At 35.2% G+C, this 24,274-nt stretch overlaps 1 protein-coding gene across 1 annotated transcript in view; it reads left to right on the top strand.

The window, feature by feature from the left end:
• The first annotated feature begins 4,116 nt into the window (after window positions 1-4,116).
• Window positions 4,117-24,274, top strand: part of LOC149189407 (exocyst complex component EXO70B1-like) — a 46,029-nt gene continuing 25,871 nt past the window's right edge. Inside the window, exons 1-3 of the mRNA XM_089410219.1 lie at window positions 4,117-5,056; window positions 5,102-5,109; window positions 5,181-5,251. Coding sequence (XP_089266345.1) covers window positions 4,117-5,056; window positions 5,102-5,109; window positions 5,181-5,251 — 1,019 coding nt within the window. The remainder of the gene's footprint in view (window positions 5,057-5,101; window positions 5,110-5,180; window positions 5,252-24,274) is intronic.

Raw genomic sequence — 24,274 nt, 5'->3', positions numbered from 1 at the left:
GTTTTAATATTTTTTAAAATTGTAAATTAATCTAAAAAAATAAAAATAAAAAGTAAAAGTACACTCAATTATAAAACTATAATTTAATTAAAATTAAATTAAAAAAAAAATATTCTAAACTAAGTAGAAAAATTATTTAATAAACAAAAAAATATACCATACCAATATTGATTTTTAAATTGTTTTAATATTTTTCAAAATTGTAAATTAATCAAAAAAAAATTAAAAAAAATTGAAGTAAAAGCACACTCAACCTTCACTAGTGTGTCAACTTCACTTAAAAAAAAACGTTGTGAGTATATATTTGCATATGCCCCCAATTAATATTGACAATGTACCTAAATACAATTAAAGAAAAGGGTAAATTGTTGAAACTTTTTCGTCTTTAAAAAACTAATCATGAAACGTTTAGAGTTCCCTTTGTCAAGCAAAGACTCGGCACTTCAGAAAACGACGTCGAATGTTTAGATTTTTGCTTTGTAAAGGACAGACTCAGCGCTTATGTGAGGAGCATGGACTGAATAGATAATTTTGATATTTTTGTTTTGGAATGTTGGTTGTGTGGTGGGAAAGATCTGTTGTATTATTTAAAATCTGCTATATTTGACTATATAATACACATGTTTGACTATATAATATGTTTGACATATTTGACTATGTAAAATATATGTTTAAGTACTATAACTGTCTATTTAATTCAATATATAATTTCGATATTTTGTTTAGGAGTGTTGGTTGTGTGGTGGGAATAATCTGTTGTATTATTTAAAATCTGTCATATTTGACTATATAATACACATGTTTGACTATATAATATGTTTGACATATTTGACTATGTAAAATATATGTTTAAATATTGTAACTGTCCATTTAATTCAATATATAATTTCGATATTTTGTCAGGGAGTGTATACACATGTTTGACTATATAATATGTTTGACATATTTGACTATGTAAAATATATGTTTAAATACTGTAACTGTCCATTTAATTCAATATATAATTTCGATATTTTGTCAGGGAGTGTTGGTTGTGTGGTGGGAATGATCTATTGTATTATTTAAAATCTGCTATATTTGACTATATAATACACATGTTTGACTATATAATATGTTTGACATATTTGACTATGTAAAATATATGTTTAAATACTGTAACTACCCATTTAATTCAATATATAATTTTGATATTTTGTCAGGGAGTGTTGGTTGTGTGGTGGGAATGATCTGTTGTATTATTTAAAATCTGCTATATTTGACTATATAATACACATGTTTGACTATATAATATGTTTGACATATTTGACTATGTAAAATATATGTTTAAATACTGTAACTGTCCATTTAATTCAATTTAATTCAATATATAATTTCGATATTTTGTGAGGGAGTGTTGGTTGTGTGGTGGGAATGATCTGTTGTATTATTTAAAATCTGCTATATTTGACTATCTAATACACATGTTTGACTATATAATATGTTTGACATATTTGACTATGTAAAATATATGTTTAAACACTGTAACTGTCCATTTAATTCAATATATAATTTCGATATTTTGTCAGGGAGTGTTGGTTGTGTGGTGGGAATGATCTGTTGTATTATTTAAAATCTGCTATATTTGACTATATAATACACATGTTTGACTATACAATATGTTTGACATATTTGACTATGTAAAATATATGTTTAAATATTGTAACTGTCCATTTAATTCAATATATAATTTCGATATTTTGTCAGGGAGTATTGGTTGTGTGGTGGGAATGATCTGTTGTATTATTTAAAATCTGCTATATTTGACTATCTAATACACATGTTTGACTATATAATATGTTTGATATATTTGACTATGTAAAATATATGTTTAAATACTGTAACTGTCCATTTAATTCAATATATAATTTCGGTATTTTGTCAGGGAGTGTTGGTTGTGTGGTGGGAATGATCTGTTGTATTATTTAAAATCTGCTATATTTGACTATATAATACACATGTTTGACTATATAATATTTTTGACATATTTGACTATGTAAAATATATGTTTAAATACTGTAACTGTCCATTTAATTCAATATATAATTTTGATATTTTGTCAGGGAGTGTTGGTTGTGTGGTGGGAATGATCTGTTGTATTATTTAAAATCTGCTATATTTGACTATATAATACACATGTTTGACTATATAATATGTTTGACATATTTGACTATGTAAAATATATGTTTAAATACTGTAACTGTCCATTTAATTCAATTTAATTCAATATATAATTTCGATATTTTGTCAGGGAGTGTTGGTTGTGTGGTGGGAATGATCTGTTGTATTATTTAAAATCTGCTATATTTGACTATCTAATACACTTTTTTGACTATATAATATGTTTGACATATTTGACTATGTAAAATATATGTTTAAACATTGTAACTGTCCATTTAATTCAATATATAATTTCGATATTTATTTGACTATATAATACACATGTTTGACTATATAATATGTTTGACATATTTGACTATGTAAAATATATGTTTAAATACTGTAACTGTCCATTTAATTCAATATATAATTTCGATATTTTGTCGGGGAGTGTTGGCTGTGTGCCGGGAATGGGAATGATCTGTGGTATTATTTAAAATCTGCTATATTTGACTATATAAGACACATGTTTGACTATATAATATGTTTGACATATTTAACTATGTAAAATATATGTTTAAATACTGTAACTGTCCATTTAATTCAATTGAAACATATGTTTGATTATATAAAATAAAATAATTCTCTACCTTAATTCTTCTTCTTTTTCACGTAGAAAAAGTCGTAATTTATATTTATGTTGAAATAAATTACATTTTGTAGATGCTCAGAGCATATGCAGATAGCTGTCCATGAATAGGACAAGTACACTCATAAAAAATGTAAAATAAAAAAGTTTACAATTACATCAAAGCCTATACTTTTTTGCCCTTCTTCTTCTTCATAATAGCAATTAAATATTATTGGAGTGAACACTAACTCTCATCATAGCAATTAAATATTATTTGACGCAACAATAACCATTCAACTGGGAGGAAAAAAACGTTATTCACGAAAAAACCTTATTAACTGTAGCTGTCCACTTAATTCAATTAAAACAGGTGTTTCATAATAGCAAGTAAATGTTGTTTGACTCAGCAACCACCATTCGACTGGCCAGCGAAAGGTACCTTATTCACGCGAAGGGAACCTTATTCACGCAAAACCAAATTTAGAATTCGACAAGTTCCAGCCATCCATGTGTTTATTTATCCCTAAACTCCTTCAAATACCGCACCCCACTCACGTTTCCACTCATTCTCGCTCTCTCATATTTCATTCATGATGCTCTGGAGCTTCAATTCTCATTAATCATTCTGCTGTTCATACGCAGACTCTCTCTCTTAAAACAATAGGGATTATTCAGATTTTCCGGGCTGTAAGATTATTTCGTACTCACGAATTCCGAAGAATTCGGGCAATATCTTGATATCATATAATCGTTATATACACACGTCCATAGAGATACAGGAAGCAGCGGGAGGAGGAGAAGACAGAGCAGTGGCCACTGCACATCATATCGAAAAATCTCCGGGCACCTCTGAGAACATGACGAGAGACATGCTCACAATCATTACCTTCGACAACCGCCTTTCCGGACCGAGCAATCAAAATCCCGGCAATCCCCAGGGAAAATCGACAGATTTGGAGACCAATTTGGCTTTGGCCGACAAAATAATCTCATCCTGGGACTCCAACTCGTTGAACCCCTCACTGTTCCAGAACAACCCAAAAGAAACCAACAAGTATCTCGATGCTGTGGACGGCCTACGTGGCGTCATGGAAATTTTGAACGCCACTCAAAGCAGATCGGATAAGTTGGTGCATGCGCACCGCCTCATGGAAATGTCGATGGGGCGCCTTGAGAAGGAGTTTCACCGAATTCTGTCGACCAACGTCGAGCCGACCATGGCGTATGAGGACTGCAACTCGAGACAGGGTTCGTCGGACGACGGTTTGATAGACGAAGATGAAAGCAGCAGCAGCAGCAGCCGTCGGAGTTGAAATTCTAACGCCAACGAGATCTGCGAAATCGACTTGATGTCGGTCGAAACTGTGCTGCAACTCCGCAGCATAGCGAAGCTCATGGTTGCCAACGGGTACGGGAGTGAGTGCGTACGAATGTACGGGCTCACTAGAAGGCCTGTAATCGAAGGGTGTCTACACAGAATTGGAGTCGAGCGGCTCAGTACCAGGGATGTGCAGAAGATGCAGTGGGGAATTCTGGACATCAAGATCAGGAAGTGGATACGCGCCGTGAGAATTGCGGTGAGGATTCTGTTCGCCAGCGAGAAACGGCTCTGCCACGAGATATTTGCCGGGTTTAGCGACATCGGCAATTTCTGTTTTTACGGGGTCGTCAAGGGGCCCGCGACGAAGTTTCTAGAGTTTGGTGAATCCGTGGCCATGAGCAAAAGGTCGAGCGAAAGGCTCTTCAGGGTGCTCGACATGTACGAGACTCTGCGGGACCTAAAGCCCCACATCGACACCGTTTTTGACCACGACTCATGTGCCAGCATGCGGACGCAAGCGTCTACGACCCTTGTTCTGCTCGGTAATTCGGCACGGGGGATTTTGAGAGAGTTCGAGAATGCAATCGAGGAAGAGAATTCAAAGAGTCCGGTGCCGGGAGGTACGATTCATCCGCTTACGAGGTATGTTATGAATTATCTGATTTTTCTGTCCGATTACAAGGAGACTCTCACCAACATAACAGCCAATGATCCCACTGATATCTCCAAGGGCCTGCCCAATAGCATCATGGACTTGTTTGGCGAATTGGATGGGCATGGTGATGAACTGGGGAGCCCAGCCTCTGCTCTCTCAGTGAGACTGGGATGGATTATTACGAGTCTGCAATGTAAGTTAGATGCGAAATCTAACCTCTACCAGGATGTTTCCCTGTCATCTCTGTTTCTCACGAACAATCTTCATTACATTGTTAAGAAGGTCAAGGGTTCGAAGCTCATAGCACTGCTTGGTTATGGCTGATCAGTGGGGTGTCACAGCAGTCCTTGGAGAATAGATTCAAGGGTTTCAATTTCGCAATTGAGGAGGTGCTTAGGAAACATTCTGGTTGGATGGTCCCGGATTTGGAGCTTCAGGACGAGCTTAGGATTTCAATTGCAGAGAAGATGATACCGGCTTATCGGTCCTTCTTGGTCAGACTGAGAACGTATTTGACACGAGGGAGCCACTCTAACATGTATATTGACTACACCCCTGAATACCTGGAAACGCATCTCTTGGATCTGTTTCCCAACAATACATCATCCTAAGTTCAGGGAGATCCGAGATAAGTTCAAGGACATCCGACAAGGAAGGGGACTCTTACTGTGGAAAAAAATATCTCAAGTGAAAGATAGCTTGCAATTACAAGTATCACGTTAAGGATTAAGATCCTTCAGCCCCGACTATATGTACCTTTAAGTTTGAACATTCTTTGATGATTGTGACTAATTGTCATGTGAGACTATACATAACGGATCTTCCTAATGTCTATTTTCAGTGAACCTATATTACCAAGGAAACTAAGTACTGGTTCAGCCAACATGTATTTACTCGAATTACTTGTTTCTATGTGTTTTCACTTTCTGGTTTGATTGAAAGTTTTGTTACCTTATTGAAATCCAAATAGTTGAGCTAGAGTTGAGCGAGATTAATGTGTTTAGGATTGTTAGTGTATTTTTGTTAAATTTATTGAGAGCATTTTTACATGTAAAAAAATAAAAATAAAAACAAAAATTAGAAAAATCTTGTTCTCAATACATAAACTCAAGTCTCATTCCAATTCCATATTTTTATGGAAGTAATGAATACATTATTATATAGCCAATATATTTCTAACTGGATTATCAATTATCTGACTAACTTCTGATTTTAATCTACTGCCCCTAATAATTTATTGAATAATAGCTTTGAATACTCACTACATCTATTATTTTGTTGGCCTAATTATGATAACTGATGAACACAAAATATGTTGACGAATTTGTCATCAATTACCTAACATAATTAAGCATTATCCTCAAGAGTCCCCCTTAATGCTTAATGGGGTGATTCCAAGCATATCCCTCATGTATTGAAACTTCTTTGGTGAATATATCTGCACGTTGATCGTTTGTTGTACAAAACTTTATTTCAATTTCTCCTTCTAACATAATGAAGCATTATCCTCAGCAGTCCCCCTTAATGCTTAATGAGGTGATTCCGAGCATATCCCTCATGTATTGAAACTTCTTTGGTGAATATATCTGCACGTTGATCATTTGTTGTACAAAACTTTCTTTCAATTTCTCCTTTTGCCACATAGTCGATTATGAGATTGTAGTTGGTATCAATGTGTATGGTGCGATTATGAAACACAAGATTTTTAGTTATGGCAATGGTAGACAAGTTATCACAGTAAATAGTTTTGCCATGTTTTTGTTCTTGTTTCATATCTAATAAGTCTTTCTTCAGCCAAATTACTTAACATGTTATCATTGTTGCCGCAATATACTTTTCCTATATAGAAAACAATGAAATAGTTGGTTGTTTCTTTGAACACCATGATACTGCACCTGACCCAATGCTAAAGACATAACCTGAAGTGTTATTTCTATCATTAAGAAATCTAGCCCAATCACTATCTCTATAACCAACCAACCCAAAATTATTTGATGAAGTATAGAAAATGCCATAATTGTTTATTCCACAACGATACCTCAAAATTCTTTTTCGTGCTCCTAAATGAATCTCACTTGGACTTTGCATGAATCTGGAAATCAAACCTACTGCATGCATAATATCAGGCCTAGTGGTAGTATGATACAAAATTATTCCTACCAAACTCCTATGGGATCTAGCATCTACCTTTTCAACTCCATCTTATACAGAAAAAATTTCATTTGTATTCATGAGTGTGCTCATGGGTTTATAGTTTCCCATTTTCCATTTGTGAAGAAGATTTGAAACATACTTTTCTTATGAAATAAAAATTATATCATTCATTTACGTCACTTCTATGCCAAGAAAATAATGCAGCGAATCCAAATCAGTGATTTCAAATTCAATCATTATAGCTTGTCTGAACTCTTCCACTAACAAATCACTTGAAGATATGTATATCAAGTCATCTACATATAACAAAACAATTAGTATATCATGACCATTTTACTTTATATATAATGTGCGTTCATTTTCACTCCTTTTAAATTCCTTTTTCAAAAGATAAGTGTCAATTCTACTATACCATGCTCTTAGATATTGTTAAGCCCATAAAGAGACTTTTTTCAGTTTGTAGACTCTGTGTTCATTAGCTGCTTCTTCATATCCTTGGGGCTATTGGACATATACATCTTCTTTCAAATCAACATTTAGAAAAGTTGATTTCACATCAAATTGATATAATAACCATTTATATTGTGTTGTCAATCCCAAAACAATTTTGATTGTATCAAATCTTGCAACAAGAGCATATGTTTCATTGTAGTCAATACCTGGTTGTTGAGCATATCCCTTTTCCACTAACTTTGCTTTGTGCTTTTGTAATGAACCATCAGCTACATACTTTGTTTTATACAACCATTTCACCCCAATAACTTCTTTTTCAGTAGGAGGATCCACAACCTCCCATGTTTCATTCCTTTTAATCGTTCTCATCTCTTCATCCATTTCTTTGCACCAAACTGACTCTTTTACGACATCTTCAAAACATCTTGGTTCTGCTTCAATCTGAGACATCAAAGAAAAATTAGTATACCCATAAATTTCATTTAAGGATTTTGTCTTTCTTGGAGGAGGACTTGGAATTGAAACATGACTTGAAGTTGTAGAAGGTGATGAAGTGGATGTGGCCTATGAAGTATTTTGATTTCTGAATGAATTTGCAAAAGCAAAAAGATTCATCTTCTTGTACAATAATACTGGGAGTTTGTTGTTGCACATTTTGATTCAATTGCCATTCTTCTTTCTCATCAAAGAACACATCACGACTAATCATTAGTTTTTTAGTTTGTGGATTGTACAATATATAACCTTTGGTCTCCTCACAATAGCCAATAAAAATGCATTTCACACTTTTATCATCAAATTTTCTTCTCTTTTCAGTAGGAACATGAGCATAAGAAATGCAACCAAATATTCTTAAATGAGAAACATTGGGTTTTCTTCCACACCATACCTAATAAGGGGTAATATTTTGCACACTTCTTCTTGGGCATATATTAAGAAAAGAAAGAAATGTAGCTACAACTTCAACCCAAAAAATGTTTGAAAGTTTTTAACCTTTTAGCATGCTCCTAGCCATCTCAACAATTGTTTTATTCTTACGTTCAACAATGCCATTCTGCTGGGGAGTATAGCTGGTTGTCAATTTCCTTTGAATGCCATTCATTTTACAATAAGAATCAAACTTATTAAAAGTGACTTCTCCCCCTCTATCGGTGCGTAATAATTTTAGAGAATAACCACTTCTCTTTTCCACAACAACTTTAAATTGTTGAACTATGAAAAATGCATCATATTTTTCCTTAATTAGATATACCCATGTTCTTGTACTAAGATCATCCACAAAAATAATCAAATACTAATTTTTGTTGAGAGACAAAGTTTGCATAGGACGACATATATTTGCATGCACTAGCTCCAATGGTTTACTTTCTCTCCTGATTTCCCTACTAGAAATGAATCTCTATGTTGCTTGCCAAGAATACACACTTCACACACTTTATCAATAGAACTAATAAGGGGTAACCCTTGGCCATTTTCTTGTTATATAGAAATTTCATGCCTTTCATATTCAAATGTCCATACCTCATGTGCCATACCCAGGAACTATCATCATAAGCAACATTTAATGTTGTAGTTGTTTCACAAGGGAGAGTGAAAGCATAAATTCTATTTTGTAGGATATTAGTCTTGGCAATAATTTTACTATGATCATATTTATCATAGGTTATGCATTGTTTGTTCTTAAAATAATTAAATATCGCTTTTCAAGGAGCTTCCCCAAGCTCAACAAATTATGTGCTAGACCAGGAACATATAAAACATCATTAATGTGTTTTAAAATTTACAAGTTTCTTTGAAAAGATGGGTCGAATAGAAGATAATATGTACGCTAGAAGATATCTTAACAAAGCTAATATGTGCTCTGTACTAGAAATTTTTGAGTCAATTTTGTCTAAACATTTATGGGATCTGAAAAAATCAAATGTTTTAAAGATGATAAAAAATGCAGTTTAAATTGCTAAAATGAAAAATCTCATATAGCTAGTAGTTAGACTGCACGTGCATAAAATCCCATGTTTGTAGTTAGACTATTGTTAGACTGCCCTATTAAGAAACAATCTAAATGTTTTCTTGTCCCTTTGGCGAAAGGTATGTAAGATTCCATGTTTCACAGTCCACACTCCAACGAGATAAAAGTTAGAACTTGATTTCTAGTTGTGTGTGTCACCATTTTTTCCTAGCGAATTGGACTTGCCATGTTTCTAAGACGTTTCCATTTCCAAAAGTATTTCGTTAATGTGGTCGGTCGCCATGTGAGGGGAAAAGATTCTATGCACTAGAAACTCGATGTGTAACAGTTTTGGGGGTTGTCCCTTTCCATTCAAAGAGGACTGTATTTTTCAGACCAGTTTTTGAATATTGTAGGGATTTATTTCCATCAGTATGAAACAAAGCATTTTAATTTATAAAAAGAAGATTTTATCACGTCTAAGCTAGGGAGTCACTTTACCTTTCTTATCAGCGGCTTTACAAGCGGCATGGATTTAAAAGGAGAAAAGTTACAAATTAAAATTAATTAGAGTTGAATAAAAGTCACATCAGATTATGAATATTAATAATTTTTTAATAACATAAAGTTGTAAATCAAATTAAAATTAAAATATTAAAAATTGTTATAGGTATACTTATATTTTAGGGTTTGGAGTATGTCTTAAAGTTGTTACTGTTTGGTTAAAAACTTGATTTTATGAGACCAAAGGAATCACGTTAATGGCTTAAGTGACAAAGGCTTCAGACATATGTGAAAGTTTGCCCCCTTACGATCCCTTATCCCAAATGACATGATTTTTCTTGAATAAGGGTGATGAATCGTAGTGTATTAGCGAGTAGTAACCAATAATGATAATAATAACAAATACATTATATAAAAAATGGTGTTAAGAAAATAAAACTTAAAAAAAGGTATAATACACATATGAACTGTATCATATATATCTATAGATATAGATATTATATTATATTAACCAAGCATATTATGTAAAGATTAAAAAAATTGTATAGGTTTAAAAAAATTATGTTTTTTTAATGTTAATCTTTAGTTTTAAGGGTATAATTTTTTGACAAAGCATATTATGTAAGGATTATAAGGTTTTTGGTTTAGATATCAACTTACTTATGTGTACTTTATGGCAATAGTGTATATATAATGGTTATAGTAGTAGTGTACAAATATGACTCATATCTTGTGAGGATTATAAGGTTTTTGGTTTACATATCAACTTACTTATGTCCATTTTATGGTAATAGTGTATATATTATGGTTATACTAGTAGGGTACAAAGCTGATTCATATTTTGTGAGCCTTGAGATGATCATAGTTGATTTTAGTTGTTCAAAATAAATTGTTATTTCTTTTTTTTAAGTAAATGTGTATATCGAAATTAAAATGTTATTTTAAATTTTAAATAAAAAGATTTCTTTAAATAAATTTATCTAACTCTTTCTTTATTTTTAATTTGACCCAGATAGGATTTCAATATTAAATAATGGTTTTACATAATACTTCATAACAAGACAATTGGCAATTAAATTGTTGTAGTGGAATAATTTGCAAAACAATATTTAGTAATTAATTTCCATATCCAATATCATATATTTTTAATACTAATTTTATAATTTTTTTCTACTTGATAAAATTGTGAAATTGTGAAATCTCATATTTTAACTTCTATTTTTAATATTAATTTTATAATTCTTTTTCACTTGATAAAATTGCGAAATCACACCTTAAAATTGATATAAAAACTTTTAAATAATTAATTATATTTAAAAATATAATTATATTTAATAATAATAATATGTTGTAGAGCTTACAACCACCCTCCTAAATTTTCCCTTAGCTTCGTTTCGGAGCCTCCCTACTAACCATACTTAGCAGCGCACTGTCAAGTACATAGGCTTCAGTTGCGTTTCAGTGGCCTACCAGCCTGTGCATGTCAACTTGTTTGTCTCCCACCCGCAGGTTGTCATTCCGGACTTGGACAATTCTCCGGCTGAGATTCTCCCCCTGAAAATTCCGTAATTCTAGAGGGAAACCAACCTTCCCTCCAGGAATTGCGCAATACTACTGGGCTCCAGAATTGCGCAATCCAGCCAAGCAACCTTCCCTCCAGAAATTGTGTAATCTAGCCCAACAGTGGGCTTCAGCTCAGAAATTACACAATTATGGGAGGTAGTGACTTGCTGGACCTAGAAATTGTGTAATGCCTGAGGGACAACCAGCCTCGCTCAGCCCAGAAATTGCACAAATTTCATCCCCAGGCTCACAGGCTATTGCATGTGCTGTCAGGTTGACCGGTTCCCTCGAGGACTGCGAAATCCTGATTTGCATGCATGGAATTCTTTTCCCAAAAAAGAAAAAGGAAAATCATCCGTAGATTTTAGGGATCTATTTTAGCAGCCATATGTTACATGCAAGGACCGTTTTAAAAACCTCTCACCAAGTGTTTCTTTTTCCTAGATTTGTGGCATGCACGTCATAACCTCGATCTTATAAAAAATAATTTGCCGGACGATGCAGAGCTCATTCCTCACATCGCTCTTGCAGCTCTAACATCCAACATTGCATCTAGGAGCCTTCGGCATATTCAATTCAGTTCTTTCAAGGTAAATCTATTTTTCATGACTTGTGTTGCGTTTCTATCACTTTTTGTATTTCAGCTTGTGTGAGTGTTGTCTGCTTGGTTTCAATGAATGCTTGCTCTTGTTTTGATGTATGTTAGTTTGTAGAAGCACTAATTCAATTTTCCTTTGCATCTCACTCTTGTTGCATACATGACACTGTTTCTGCACTGATGATTGTCGTTGCGGCGACTCGCTTCACACACATGCTTGCTTACCCATTTTCTGAATCTTGCACTCACTGTTTGCATGCATGATCATTCACTCTTTCTTACACTCAGTCTCACCATGCATTCAAACCTTCTCATTTTTTCAATCATCCGTTGGCGGGCTTGGGCTGCCTTGGCCCGGACCTTGCCTTGCCCAACCAGCAATGCGCATCCCTGAGAAAGAAGGCTCTGCCTTCCTCCCAGAAAATGTGCAAAACTGGCCATCATTGGACCCCAGGCTCGCTCTGCACAATTCTGGGAGACAGTGCCCAGCTGGCCCCAAAAACCACTCAATGCAGTTTTTTGGGTTTGCATACCCTTGCTAACTCAAAATTGCGCATTGCACAGTTTCAGTCCTTAGTAATCTAGGCTAGACTATGAATTATGTAGTTCCAGCACTTAGTCAGCTTGTTAACAGCCCAGACTGTGCCTTGTGCACAACCAGCGGTCAGTGTCCCAGCCTCGCAGTGAAAATTGTGCAAACTTCACAGACAGTCACACATGTAAACTACATGTCAATCCTCTATTTTGTTTTGGTTTTCATCTGATAGATTTCTTCCCATGAGTGTTTCTATGTCTTAGAGTATCAAAGGTGTTCGTCTGCCTCTCAGTAGTACATGCACATGGCTTCCCAGGGAGCAGAGACAAAGGACACCATTGAGAGTGCAACTCGACATGGAGTTGAGCGAGTGTCTATGAGATTGCTGTTGATTTGGGGTAGCATCAGTTGTGCTATAGCCATTAGAATTAGTGGAGAGGCTAAAGCACATGACATATCCAAGACCCAGAAAACATTTGGGTAGATTCTACCTATTTTAGGAGATATTAAAATAATTAATATTTTTAATGGAGTTCCTAAGTCTAAACTTAGGAAAAATAAAATATTAATGGGTATTTAATATAAAATTGGGTTAGAGGGTTCTAAATGACATGGATCAATCCAAACCTAATCGTAGCCGTTGATTAGAGATGCAATCTCGGCCGTTGAAGCACCAACATGAAAAGCATAAGAGGAGGCCTGAGGTTTAGTTGGATAACACACCAAAGTGATCAGTCATTTGATTTTCTATAGCAGGGATTGCTAAGAAAGTCTAATCAGTGATTAGTTTGTAGTAAGGGACAGTGAGTACACGATAGAGAGGCAGAGATAGTGCCAAGAGACCAGCGCAGAAGTAGAGAGAGGCAGTCACTAAGCTAGAGGGAGCCACACAGAGCTAGAAGGGATTGCGCAGAGGCCAGAAGGGCCTGCGTCATCCACGCAGAGGGCAGCAGGATTGACGCAGAGGGCTGTAGAGGCTTTGCCATGCCTCAGAGGGTTCACGCGGAGGGTTCTGGGCTAACATTGAGGCTAGGTAGGCTGATGCGGAGCTTCAGAGGTTGCTGGAGAGGGTTTCATGGGGTAGATTTTCGGAATATCTGCTTCCGAATAGAGAGCTATTACTGCCAAATTATTTTCTCTGTCGGGTGAGCCGGTTTGGCACCCAATTGTACTCAAGGATAAATTGCATAATAAAATAACCCTCAGAGTTGCTGCACCAATTTTCCCAATGTGCGTTTTTCTGGGGACGAGTTGTCCAAAAATAATGATGTCACTTGTGTGTTTTCTATTTCTTTCAATTGTTGATCTGTAGATGGTTGAGACTATATTGTGTTTATTTCGATATGTTTAAATAAAATGTTCTTAATTAACAAGTAGGAAAAATAAACCAGATAATACAGATAAAATTTCTAATGGGTAATACTTAGAAATTTCGACATGGTATCAGAGGGTGGATGAAAATCACATGAGAGATGAAGGCATCGGTTGAAGCAGAGCATTTGCAGCGGAAACAACTATCTCGAGTGACTGAATTTGTTCCTAAGAGAAAGCGATAGAGAAGGGTTGAAGTAGAGGTGCTGTGTCATCAGTTCGGGTAAGAGAGAGGTTAGTGCAGAGGCTGAGGAGGGCAGAAAAACGCTCATTAAGAGCCACATAGAGACCAGGAGGGTTTGACGCAGTTGGCATGGGGAGAATTTCAGCCAGTGTCGGGATTGTGCATTTTTCTTTGAATAGTCCGAGATGGGACGACTCTATGAACTGGTTTGAATTCGACTATATGGGTTTAAACCCAATTTTGATATTTTCCATTCTAACTTAAAGTTATAATTCAAGAACATTCCATACACGAAATTTTTTACTTTGTTTGGTCAGTTCTAGCACTATTCTATTCATTATGAGTAATAGTGTTCACAGCTTGAATGATTTGGAAATTAGATAGCAGCATGGGTGGTTGGCTCTCAGTTTTTCCTATGGAAATCGACTGAGAACCACAAAGAACCCTCGCAATTTAGTTAATGTTTTTGTACAGTTAAAGATAAGTGTGGTTTGATCTGGTTGTGCAATGGTTTGTGATAACTGTCCCATGATGAAAATACCGCCTTTTGTTTGCGTCTGACATTTAACATTTTTTTATGTTGCATCTATAGAAAGGTTTATAATTGTAGAATGAATGCCTTTCGGTTTAATCTTTGTATGCTCTATGTATCAGGAAAGCATCTCATGGTTTGATTAAATGTAGTATTCACTCTAAAAGCTCGATATTGTTCATCTATTAACTTCTCTAATTCGCTAATATAATGTTATCCTGAAATGGTTGGGTTATTTTCTTAGAACAGTTTGGGTTATTTTCTTAGAACAGTTTAAGGCTACCAATATTATTTGACTATGATTCATCAATTTAAATAAAGTGACAGAATATAACCCATCAACATAATATTACAGAATATATTTAGCAATATACCAAGAAAAAAAAATATCTAGTAATAAGTCTGCTATTAGTTATCCATTATTGAATAATAATAACTCATTTTAGTTAGTGATTACTAAGCACATCTTGTATTACTTATTTGTTTCTACTTTGTTTATAACTCCGTAAGGTTACGTCCAGATTCCCCCTCTAAGCTCTTCATGTTCCTCACAGTCAATAAGTCTGTTGGGGTCCAGTATCTTGGGCATCAAGACTGCGGTCTAGCCTCAAGTCTCATACCATTTGGGGTCCACTATCTTCTATTGGGGTCCAGTATCTTGGGCATCAGGATTGTGGTCCGGCCTCAAGTCTCATACCATTTGGGGTCCAGTATCTTGGGCATCAGGACTGCGGTCCAGCCTCAAGTCTCATACCATTTGGGGTCCAGTATCATGGGCATCAGGACTGTGGTCCAGCCTCAAGTCTCATACCATTTCGACTGTAACTCACAGTTTTCCCACTGGTTACTTTTGTCCAACTCAAGGAAAATCTGGGCAACATAATTCCTGATTCTTTTTCCAACCCCCTTAGGGTTCTCCCTCCTTTTATTTTTGAAGGAACATATGAGCAACTGTTTGTAACTGCCTTAGGAGTTATTAACTGTTTCTTTCATTCTTTGGCAAACTGTTTAAATTCTTAATTAATAAGTAACAAGATATGTTCTAGCTTCTTAGACTCAGTTCTTTAACAGAATATGTTAAACAAAGTAAAAGATTGAAGTACCAAGTAAAACTTGGTAACAAAGTAAATGTTCGTGCAACATAGGGTGTTACATATCTCATGATAAATTTTACATTGCCAAGATTAAGAAAATCATAAAAACCTTATCATTTTTTCAGTCATCCGTTGACGGGCTTGGGCTGCCTTGGCCCAGACCTTGCCTTGCCCAACCAGAAATGCGCATCCCTAAGAAAGAAGGCTCTGCCTTCCTCCCAGAAAATGTGCAAAACTGGCCATCACTGGACCCCAGGCTTGTTCTGCACAATTCTGGGAGACAGTGCCCAGCTGGCCCCAAAAACCACACAATGCGGTTTGCTAGGTTTGCATACCCTTCCTAACTCAAAACTCCGCATTGCACAGTTTCAGTCCTTAGTAAGCTAGGCTGGACTATGAATTATGCAGTTCTGGTAGTTAGTCAGCCTCCTAACAGCCTAGACTGTGCCTTGCGCACAACCAGCAATCAGTCTCCTAGCCTCCCAGTGAAAATTGCGCAAACTTCACAGACGGTCACACATGTACGCTGCATGTCAGTCCTCTATTTTGTTTTGGTTTTCATCTGATAGATTTCTTCCCATGAGTTTTTCTATGTCTTAGAGTATCACAGGTGTTCGTCTGCCTCTCAGTAGTACATGTACATCGCTTCCCAGGGAGCAGAGTCAAAGGATACCATTGAGAGCGCAACTCGAGATGGAGGTGAGCGAGTGTCTATGAGATTTCTGTTAATTTTGGGTAGCATCATATGTGCTATAGCCATTAGAATTGGTGGAGAGGGTAAAGCACATGACATCTCCAAGACCCAGAAAAATTTTGGGCAGATTCTGCCTAGTTTAGGAGATATTAAAATAATTAATATTTTTAATGGAGTTACTAAGTCTAAACTTAGGAAAAATAAAATATTAATGGGTATTTAATATAAAACTGGGTTAGAGGGTTCTAAATGACATGGATCAATCCAAATCTAATCTTATCCGTTGATTAGAGATGCAATCTCAGCCGTTGAAGGACCAACATGAAAAGTACAAGAGGAGGCCTGAGGTTTAGTTGGAGAGCACACCAAAGTGATCAGTCATCTGATTTTCTATAGCGGGAATTGCTAAGAAAGTCTAATCAGTGATCAGTTTGTAGCGAGGGGTAGTGAGTACTCGACAGAGAGGCGGAGATAGTGCCGAGAGACTAGCGCAGAAGTAGAGAGAGGCAGTCACTGAGCTAGAGGGAGCCGCACAGAGATAGAAGGGATTGCGCAGAGGCCAGAAGGGCCTGCGTCATCCAAGCAGAGGGCAGCAGGATTGACACAGAGGGCTGTAGAGGCTTTTCCAAGCCTCAAAGGGTTGACGCAGAGGGTTCTGGGCTAACGTTGAGGCTAGGCAGGCTGACGCTGAGCTTCATAGGTTGCTGGAGAGGGTTTCGTGGGGTAGATTTTCAGAATATCTACTTCCGAATAGAGAGGTATTACTGCCAAATTATTTTCTCTGTCGGGTGAGCCGGTTTGGCACTCAGTTGTACTCAAGGATAAACTGCATAATAAAATAACCCTGAGAGTTGCTGCACCAATTTTCCCAATGTGGGTTTTCTTGGGACGAGTTGTCCAAAAATAACGATGTCACTTGTGTGTTTTCTATTTCTTTCAGTTGTTGATCTGTAGATGGTTAAGACTATATTGTGTTTATTTCGATATGTTTAAATAACATGTTCTTAATTAACAATTAGGAAAAATAAACCAGATAATACAGATAAAATTTCTAATGGGTAATACTTAGAAATTTCGACATGGTATCAGAGGGTGGATGAAAATCACATGAGAGATAAGGCATCGGTTGAAGCAGAGCATTTTCAGCAGAAACAGCTACCTCGAGTGACTAAATTTGTTCCTAACAGAAAGCGACAGAGAAGGGTTGACGTAGAGGTGCTATGTCATCAGTTCGGGTAAGAGAGAGGTTAGAGCAGAGGCTGAGGAGGGCAGAAAAAGTCTCATGAAGAGCCACACAGAGACCAGGAGGGTTGACGCAGTTGGCATGGGGAGAATTTCAGCCAGTGTCGGGATTGTGCATTTTTCTTTGAATAGTCTGAGATGGGACGACTCTATGAACTGGTTTGACTCCGACTATATGGGTTTAAACCCGATTTTGATATTTTCCATTCTAACTTAAAGTTATAATTCAAGAACATTCCATACACGAAATTTTTTACTTTGTTTGGTCAGTTCTAGCACTATTCTATTCATTATGAGTAACAGTGTTCACAGCTTGAATGATTTGGAAATTAGATTGGAGCATGGGTGGTTGGCTCTCGGTTTTTCCTATGGGAATCGACTGAGAACCACAAAGAACCCTCGCGATTTAGTTAATGTTTTTGTACAGTTAAAGATAGGTCTGGTTTGATCTGGTTGTGCAATGGTTTGTGATAACTGTCCCATGATGAAAATACCATCTTTCGTTTGCGTCTGACATTTAACATTTTTTTATGTTTCATCTATAGAAAGGTTTATAATTTTAGAATGAATGCCTTTCGATTTAATATTTGTATGCTCTATGTATCAGGAAAGCATCTCATGGTTTGATTAAATGTAGTATTCGCTCTAAAAGCCCGGTATTGTTCATCTATTAACTTCTCTAATTCGCTAATATAATGTTATCCCGAAATGGTTGGGTTATATTCTTAGAACAATTTAAAGCTACCAGTATTATTTGATTATGATTCATCAATTTAAATAAAGTGACAAAATATAACCATCAACATAATATTAGAGAATATATTTAGCAATATACCAAGACAAAAAATATATCTAGTAATAAGTCTGCTATTAGTTATCCATTATTGAATAATAATAACTCATTTTAGTTAGTGATTACTAAGCACATCTTGTATTACTTATTTGTTTCTACTTTGTTTATAACTTTGTAAGATTACGTCTAGATTCCCTCCTATTCCAGTATATTGGGCATCAGGACTGCGGTCCAGCCTCAAGTTTCATACCATTTCGACTGTAACTCACAGTTTTCCCACTGGTTACTTTTGTCCAACTCAAGGAAAATATGGGAAACATAATTCCTGATTCTTTTTCCAACCCCCTTAGGGTTCTCCCTCCTTTTATTTTTGAGGGAACATATGAGCAACTGTTTGTAACTGTCTTAGGAGTTATTAACTGTTTCTTTCATTCTTTGACAAACTGTCTAAATTCTTAATTGATAAGTAACAAGATATGTTCTAGCTTCTTAGCCTCAGTTCTTTAGGAGAATATGTTAAACAAAGTAAAAGATTGAAGTAACAAGTAAAACTTGGTAACTTACATAAGATTAAGAAAATCATAAAAATTGACTAAATTATAACTTTATTATTATTATTATTATTATTATTATTATTTAAAAAATGAATATGTGAGTTAAACATATATACATTTCAAAAGATATATGGCAACGCTCTTAACCATGGAAATTTATTTCCACTTACTATGGAGATTCTTAACTTGCAAATATGTTTTGCTACAATACTATGACCTAGTATAATGACTTAGTAATACCACATGTCAAAACTACCATAACTCATCACATGACATTTTTTTCTTTAATCAATTTATTAAAAAGACAAAAAAGACATAGCTACTTTTGAAACAAATCTCAACATTTAATTTATGATAACTGGCATAAATATTTTGAAATGTTTTTAAAAAGTTAATTCCCTACATCTACAATTAAATTAAAATTAAAATCATATTCTAAAATAACCACACCTATCAATATACTTATTATAAAACTATAATTTAATTAAAACTAATTTAAAAAAAAATATTCAAAACTAATTAGAAAAATTATTTTAAAAAACTAGAAAATATACCATACCAATATTGATTTTTAAGTTGTTTTAATATTTTTCAAAATTATAAATTAATCCCAAAAATAAAAATAAAAGTACACTCAATTATAAAACTATAATTTAATTAAAACTAAATTAAAAAATATATATATTCAAAACTAATTAGAAAAATTATTTTAAAAAACAAAAAAATATACCGTATCAATATTGATTTTTAAATTGTTTTAATATTTTTCAAAATTATAAATTAATCCCAAAAAATAAAAATAAAAAGTAAAACTATAATTTAATTAAAATTAAATTAAAAAAAATTCGAAACTAATTAGAAAAATTATTTAATAAACAAAAATATACCATACCAATATTGATTTTTAAATTGTTTTAATATTTTTCAAAATTGTAAATTAATCCCAAAAAAATAAAGTAAAAGTACACTCAACCATCACTAGTGTGTCACGTTGTAAGTATATATTTGCATATGCCCCCAAACAAATAATAATGACAATGTGAATACAATTAAAAAAAAGGGTAAATTGTTGAAACTTTTTCATCTTTAAAACACTAATCATGAAACGTTTAGAGTTCCCTTTGTCCAGCAAAGACTCGCACTTCAGAAAATGACGTGGAATGTTTAGATTTTTGCTTTGTAAAGGATAGGCTCAGCGCTTAGCGCTTACGTGAGCAGCATGGACTGTTAGTAAATCATAAACTTAAACAGCGATTCTGCATGCGGAAAGAACTGAAAAGAATCGTTGAAACTTAATGCCCAGGGATACGAATTACCTCCAGCCATTGGTGATGTTTTGATGCAGGCCACAGTCCACTTGCTTCTTCTTCAGCACTCCAGCTTCAATCCAAGCAAAAGAAAAACATACAAAATTCTGAAGGCACTTCCAAACTCTACTATCTCAGCTAGATGGTGTAAAACTGAAGGGGATTAAGATATGAGCTTGGGGACCAAACATATGAACATATAGCTAAGCTTCCATCAAGCTTCTAATAGCTATGTGTTAGATGTCCCACAAATCAAGGCAGAGAACTCGAATCAAAGTGATGGACCACTTTAGTAGCTCCCAATTATAAATTTAGTAATTGCAGTTGATTTTCTTAACTTAAGGAAACTACTGCAGTTGGTTTCCATAAGTCAAGGAAAGACTGCAATTTAAATTCCATAATTGTAGGTAGCAATTGTGAAAAAAATCAATGGAGCTTAACATTCTCCCACTTGGTCCATACTTCCAAACTTAATGTCTCAACTTAAAAACCATTGATAATCTGTATTAAGTAATAGATACATGAATCATGGCGATAAGTCCTCTAATGACGAGTATTATCTTCCATGTATTACTATGCATTTATTCTTATTATAATTTATGTGGCAACAATATCTTAATGAATAAACCTTATGTTTATTCTTGGTCATTCTTAAATGAATTTTCTCAAATCAACTTAAAGTGCACATAAATATGAGAAAAAACATCACAATAATTAAGAATTTCATTAAAATAACATTGTCCATACAATGAAAAACTACATAATGGAACCAAGTCCCATATTCAATACATGATCCTTGAATTTAAACGTGGCATGCCCTTAGTCAAAGGATCAGCGATCATCAACTCAGTGCTAACGTGCTCAATGACCACTTTCTTTTCTTTAACACGTTCCCTTATAGCTAAATACTTAATGTCGATGTGTTTATTTCGACTCCCACTTTTATTGTTTTTAGCCATAAAAACAGCAGCTGAATTATCACAATATATTCTCAATGGCTTAGATATAGAATCCATAATTCTTAGCCAAGAAATGAAATTCCTAAGCCATACACCATGTAAAGTAGCCTCAAAACAGGAGACGAACTCGGCTTCCATAGTGGAAGTGGCAATCAAGGTCTGCTTGGCACTCCTCCACGATACAGCTCCACCGGCCATCATAAAAATGTATCCTGATGTTGATTTGCTTGAATCAACACATCCAGCAAAGTCAGAATCTGAGTAGCCAATTACTTCCAAGTTGTCCGTCCGTCTATACACAAGCATGTAGTCTTTGGTTCCTTGAAGGTACCTCATTACTTTCTTTGCAGCTCTCCAGTGGTCTAAACCTGGATCACTCTTATATCGTCTCAACATTCCCACAACAAATGCAATGTCAGGTCTTGTGCAGACTTGAGCATACATTAGGCTTCCGACAGCAGAAGCATATGGAATGTTCTTCATTTGTTCCCTTTCAAGGTCGTTTTTCGGGCATTGGTTCAAATTGAACCTATCACCCTTCACAATGGGAGCTACACTTGGTGAACAATCCTTCATCCGAAATCTCTCTAAAATTTTATTAATATAGGTTTTCTGTGACAGACCCAAGATGCCTCGAAATCTGTCTCTATGGATCTTAATGCCAATGACATAAGATGCCTCACCCATATCCTTCATATCAAAATTTTTAGAGAGGAATTGTTTCACCTCATGTAGCAAACCCTTATCATTGGTTGCTAGCAAAAGGTCATCCACATATAAAACAAGAAAACAAATTTTACTCCCACTAACTTTCAGGTATATACATTGATCCATAATGTTTTCTACAAAACCAAAAGAAGAAATTACATTATGGAATTTCAAATACCATTGGTGGGATGCTTGTTTTAAACCATATAATGACTTTTTGAGCTTGCAAACCAATTGCTCACCATCACTAGAGGGGAATCCTTCAGGTTGTTTCATGTAAACCTCCTCCTCTAGATCTCCATTAAGAAAAGCTGTTTTCACATCCATTTGATGCAACTCCAAGTCAAAATGGGCTACTAATGCCATAATAACGCGCAAGGAATCTTTCTTAGATACAGGAGAAAAAGTCTCCGTGTAGTCGATTCCTTCTTTCTGAGTGAATCCCTTAGCAACAAGTCTTGCCTTGTATCTCTCAATGTTGCCCAATGAGTCTTTCTTTGTCTTAAAGACCCATTTACATCCAATGGCTTTTGCACCATTAGGAAACTCAACAAGATCCCAGACTTCGTTACTCTTTATGGAATTCATCTCTTCCTTCATGGCATTGTACCATAGTTCTGATTCTTTGCAACTCATGGCTTGTGAAAATGACTCAGGATCATATTCGGCTCCAATGTTGTAGTCAGATTCTTGTAGATACACAACATAATCATTAGGAATTGCTGATCTCTTAGGTCTAGTAGATCTTCTTAATGTTGTACCATCATCTTCCTGAGAAGTATGTGGTTCAACTTGTTGTTCAAAAGTTCTTGGAAACTCTTGAACTCCTTGATCTACTGGAATATCGTCAGCAGCTTGTGGAACTTCAACAATTGGTTGTTCAACACCAGTTTGTACTTGGGGGGTGCTATGAACAATAACCAATCTATCACTTGAAGTGGAAGGTTGAGATTCTGAATGATCCTTCTCAGAAACTATGTTTCTGGTTGGATCGCTCCCATTGATCAAGTCATTTTCAAGAAACTTTACATTTCTTGATTCCACAATCCTAGTGCTATGAGATGGAAAATAAAATCTGTAACCTTTAGACCTTTCAGCATATCCAATGAAATACCCACTAATGGTCCTTGGGTCCAGCTTCTTCTCTTGTGGATTATAAATTCTCACTTCAGACGGGCATCCCCAAACGCGCATATGTCGCAAACTCGGTTTCCAACCTTTCAGTAATTAAAATGGCGTTTTAGAAACCGCCTTGGTTGGAACTCGGTTTAATATATACACTGCCGTCTTAAGTGCTTCAGTCCACAAGGATTTAGGAAGATTTGAGCTGCTAAGCATACTCCGCACCATGTCCAATAATGTTCGATTTCTTCTTTCTGCTACACCATTCTGGTCGGGTGAACCAGGCATGGTGTATTGGGCAACAATCCCATGCTCTTGAAGAAACTTAGCAAATGGCCCAGGTGCTTGTCCATCTTCTGTGTATCTACCATAATATTCTCCACCTCTATCTGATCTCACGATCTTAATTTGCTTGCCGCATTGTTTCTCTACTTCAGCCTTAAAGATCTTAAAGGCATCTAATGCTTCGCTCTTCTTATGAAGCATGTAGAGATACATATATCGTGAGTAATCATCTATAAAGGAGATGAAGTATCTCTGACCATGTGAGTCCATGTCTGGACTACATATATCAGTATGTATGATCTCTAATATGTCCGAACTCCTTTTGGCACCTTTCTTTGACTTGTTGGTCTGCTTTCCCTTTATGCAGTCCACACAAGTCTCAAAATCAGTAAAATCTAGAGTATTAAGTATTCCTTCATTTACCAATCTCTTAATTCTATATATGGAGATATGACCTAGTCTCCGGTGCCATAATTTAGAGGAATCTTCATTAATAACACATCTTTTAGTGCCAGTGTGAACATGCATTGAATCATAAGTGACATTGTTTTGTAAATTAATGCAGTAAAGACCATTCGACAAAATACCATTCCCAACATAAACAGATTTATAGAATAGACTTAAAGATTTTTCTGAAAAGTTTAAGGAATATCCAAAAGGTACAAGCCTTGAAACTGAAATCAAGTTTCTAGAAAAACTTGGAACATAAAAGGTATTTTCTAATTCCAAAACAAAACAACTACTTAAAGTTAAATAACATGTTCCTATAGCTTCCACATGCGAGCCCATCTTGTTTCCTGATAAGGTGCTTTGCTCACTTCCCACTGGCTTCCTTAGGTTTTGCAAACCTTGCAAGGAATTCGAAATGTGAATTGTTGATCTAGAATCAATCCACCATGTGTTTATATTAACGTTAACCATATTAGATTCA

The sequence above is a fragment of the Pinus tabuliformis genome, chromosome 3_1 (genome assembly GCF_031772625.1).
Source record: "Pinus tabuliformis cultivar Carrire ecotype Pingquan chromosome 3_1, CPIR1, whole genome shotgun sequence".
NCBI lineage: Eukaryota > Viridiplantae > Streptophyta > Pinopsida > Pinales > Pinaceae > Pinus > Pinus tabuliformis.
This window is presented reverse-complemented; position numbering and strand designations above follow the sequence as displayed.